Source organism: Panicum virgatum, chromosome 5K (assembly GCF_016808335.1).
Source record: "Panicum virgatum strain AP13 chromosome 5K, P.virgatum_v5, whole genome shotgun sequence".
NCBI lineage: Eukaryota > Viridiplantae > Streptophyta > Magnoliopsida > Poales > Poaceae > Panicum > Panicum virgatum.
Genome location: NC_053140.1, coordinates 44,336,095 through 44,340,203, shown reverse-complemented (window position 1 = coordinate 44,340,203; position 4,109 = coordinate 44,336,095). Strand labels below are relative to the sequence as shown.

Genomic DNA, 4,109 nt, shown 5'->3' with positions numbered 1-4,109 from the left:
AGAGCTAGCTTGACAATGACAAATCAGTTTATCACAAGCCATGAATGGTCTTATCTAGCCACTCTCCCGATGAAAGCCCTACCTTAAAAAATCGCGACGTTGATATCATGGCTAGCAAATTTAAGGGGGGCGTTTTGGTTTGAGAAGTTGTACCTGAAACCAAACATCCGAATGTTGGACGAGAGGCGACCGATAATATTTGCATATCTAAAAGACTAAAACAAACAAATGGAAGTCATGGGGACAAAATATATTTCCTCCGTTCTAAATTATAAATCATTCCAAAAATCTTACAGAGTCAAAAACTTTCAAGTCCACGAGAATAAATTATTTGCATATCATTAGATTTTTTATTAGGTATATTTTCATAGTGTACCTATTTGATGTCATAAATTTTTATATTTCTCTCTATAATTTTGTTCAAACTTTGAGATGGTTTGACTCTTCAAGATTCTTGGAATGATTTATAATTTGAAACGGAGGGAGTAACACTCTGTAGAATTAGAATGAAAACAAAGTCGATTCATAGCCTGGTTTCTGGACTTTTGTGGTTGTGGTAGATCCCGCTGTGAGTGCACACGAACGAACAAAACACACATGGAAAAGATCTCCTCTTCTTTAAGCAAGACCATACATGCAACCCGCTATTATTCTGCTGCCCAGCAGCGACACGATGGGAGCTGCATGCACGACCGCGCGGCGAGCAAGTCAGTGCCGGGCTCCCACATGCCTTATCTGGTCAACAAACGCCTGGACGCCGTGGTCCGACGAGCCGCCGCCGCGCACCGCCGCGCGCGCCGCCTCCTTCCAGCCCGCCGCCCGCCGCGCCATCGCCGCGGCCTCGGGCCCGCCCATCACCTCCTCGACGCGCTCGCGCAGGGCGTCCCTTGCCAGCGGCGCCGGAGCGCGGACGCCGACCCGGTGCACGTCCACCAGGAACCTCGAGTTGATGCGCTGGTCGGACCACCTCGGGGAAGCGACGACCGGGACGCCCGCGGCGAGCGCCTCGGCAGTGGAGTTCCACCCGCAGTGCGTCACGAAGCAGCCCACCGCGGGGTGCGCGAGCACGCGCCCCTGTGCGCACCAGGGCACCACCTTGCCCCGGTCGCGGTCGAGGCAGGCGGCGGCGAGGGCGTCGGGGGAGAGGAGATCGCGGGTGTCGTCGTGCACCACCCACAGGAACGGCCGCCCGGTGCTGGCGAGCCCCGCAGCTATCTCCGCCACCTCGCCCGAGTCATTGTTCACGAGGCTCCCGAACGCCACGAACACGACGGACCGCGGCGGGCGCGCGTCGAGCCACGCCGCGCAACCGTCGTCGTCGTCGGCAGCCGGGGAGGATTCGCATTCGCCGTCGGCGTCGTCTGGCTCGAGGAGTGGACCGACGGGTATGACCGGTAAGTGCTCGCGAAGCCCCTGGATGGTCGCGTGCTCGAGCTCGTCGAAGGTGTTCACGAAGACCCGCGGCACGGTGTCCCCGGCGCGCCCGAGGTCCGCGACGAGCATCTGACGCCACAGGTCCTGTCCGGACGCGTAGATCAGGAGGGGCTGGAGGTCGTCGGCGTCCAGCTCCGGAAGCCCCGGAAGCGTGACGGAGCCCGGCGCGCCCGCCTCTGGGAACGCCGCGAGCGCGTGGACGTGGTGGTAGTACACGGACAGGAGCGCGCACGACTGGATCCACAGCATGCCGCGCGGGAGGCCCAGTTCGCCGGCGACGCGGAGCGCCCAAGGCACGAAGGCGTTGGCCACGACGCACGTCACGGGGCGCCCGGCGTCGGCCTGGCCGCGGACGAGCTCCTCGAGCGCCGCCGGGCCCGCGGCTTCGACGTGGCGCGCCATGTCGCCGGCCACGCGGAACCGGGGGTCATCGGGCGCCCATATCCCGCCCCCGCGCAGCGGCTCGACGCGGAGCCTCCCGCGGCCGGCTTCCGCTCCCGCGCCCCCGCCGTCGCCATCGCCGTCGCCGTCCCCGGGGCTGAGGCGGATGCCGGCGCGGAGAGCGGTGGTGAAGGTGACGAGCAGGCCCTTGGCTGCCAGGCGCCGGCCGAGGCGGAGGAGCGGGTTGACGTGGCTCTGAAACGGGGCGGCGACGAGCAGGACGTGCGGGCGAGGCTGGGCCGGCCCGGACGTCATGGAGACGGCAACGGCGGCTGGTTCTTGGCTTAGGGTTTAGGGCTGGCGACCAGTATCCAAGTGTGGTGTCAGACGCTCGCCCTATCATGTGGGAGGAGGCGGCTTTTGCACACGCACCGAGCCGACCGGGAGCGAACATACCTCGAGCTGCAGTGTAACTGTGTCAGAGTGTCACTTCTCCTTGGCTGGCATCACTTTTTGTCATTGATTTTTTCATTGCATTTGATCTTCAAAAATAAGAAGAGGACACCGCCGATATCAATAAATCTTGTTTTTTTCTTGGAAAGAATATCAATGAATCTTGTTGATATGCACTCCACCCTTCGTCCCCAAACGTATACAACTCTCACTTCCTGAGAAGTAATTTTTAAAAAAAAATTAACCATTTTTTAAATAGTATTAACAATTGTATTATTAAATAATTATTATTAGATTATTCATTTAGTATGCTTCCATACTAAATTTATTTGGAGATATAAATGTTATTAAATTTTTATATAAATTTACTTAAACTTAAAATTATTTGACTCCTCAAAAGTAGGAGTCACATTCTTCTATAAACAGAGAGAAACAGAGAGAGTACTATACAGAAACACTTTTCCGCATGATCTGATCCCCGTCGCTAGCTTTGTTCCGTTGGTTTCCAGGTCGCTGTTGAGAAGTGATTTTTTTGTCAGGTTGCCTGACCCTGAACGGGCGAAGAAATTTCTTCTGAAGAAAGTAAATAGAAGAGAGAATCGCACTGAATAATCCACTCACCTAGCCTCCTGACAGTGCAGGAGCTCCTGACAACGTAGCCAGTGAGTGCAGGAGCTCCTCTTTCCTTCTTCTTTCTTCCTCCTGGAAAAATGAAAGGGTGGCTCCGTTGTCTAAGGGAGCTGCCTCTTGAAATTGCGACATCTTGGAGCTTCCATGGCCGTCAGATCTATCCTCTTTGAGCTAGTATGCTAATATGCTATGCTAGTCTAGGCGTCTAGCCAACACCATCAAACTTGTGGGGTTTGCCTAATTTACGGGCGACCATTCGGAGAGCTTCGTCCGGTCGATTTAGGACAAGTCTCTGTCCTTCACGTGATCTTTTTTTCGATGGGGTTTTAGGTGTTCTGATTTAAGCCATCGATTTAGTTTTCTTTTGCTGCCCTTCCTGCTGCGATTCTGCGAACGCTGGGTTCCCACCCCCACCATCCATGCAAAATTCATATAACAACAAAGATTTATAAAACAAATTTCTACAAACATATATAACAAACTTTTTTACAAAAGATATTATACAAAGAAAAACATTATATGTATAAATTTTTTGAATCAAATATATTTTGCACCGTTTGTTTTTTCCTTTTTACTATTTTTTTGTCGTTTAATGATAAATTTTTTTCTAAGAAACTTTTCAAGAAAAATATTTGATGAGAGAAAGAAAAAAACATTAATAAGAAAAGTTTGAAACAGAAAGTTTTAAGAAAAAATTGAAAAAAAAATGAAGAAGAAATTTTTGCATCCAAATCTAAAACTAAAAAGGTTTGGGAAAAAATGTTGTAAAAAACTTTTGCATACAAAAATTAAAAAAAAGAAAAAAATGTTGCCGTGAGAGCTCCCGAGAAGAGGTGCCCCCCCAGCGGCCCGCCGCGAGCTCCCTCAATCGAAGTCGTTTCACCCGCGAAGCCCCCCGACGCCGGCGCCTCCCGCCCTCCCCCCGATCGCATTGCTCCATTGAGGGCGGAGCCTGTCGGCGCGCCTCTCGCCCTGGGGGGGACCTCCCCGGTGTCAGATACGGAGAAAAAAAAGGAAAAAGTGAGAAGAGGGGAAGGCGGCGGAGAGAGAGGTGGCCGGAAGGGAAAAGAGATGCTAATCATGTGGGCATGGGGCCCACCATGTGGGGGGTCGACCGTGAGTTTGCTATGGTGCGGTGACTGTAAAACCAGTATTGGCAAACTTGTGTTGTTGTCAAAACTTTATCTCCATTCGGAAAAGCCAAGTGAGGT

The 4,109-nt window shown here is 52.5% G+C and overlaps 1 protein-coding gene across 1 annotated transcript; it reads right to left on the bottom strand.

Annotated features, from left to right (window-relative positions):
* Window positions 1-501: 501 nt before the first annotated feature.
* LOC120707647 (gallate 1-beta-glucosyltransferase-like) lies at window positions 502-2,276 on the bottom strand. Its single transcript, XM_039992594.1, has one exon. The coding sequence runs from the start codon at window positions 2,128-2,130 to the stop codon at window positions 709-711; it is 1,422 nt and encodes a 473-aa protein (XP_039848528.1). The 5' UTR covers window positions 2,131-2,276; the 3' UTR covers window positions 502-708.
* Window positions 2,277-4,109: the final 1,833 nt, after the last annotated feature.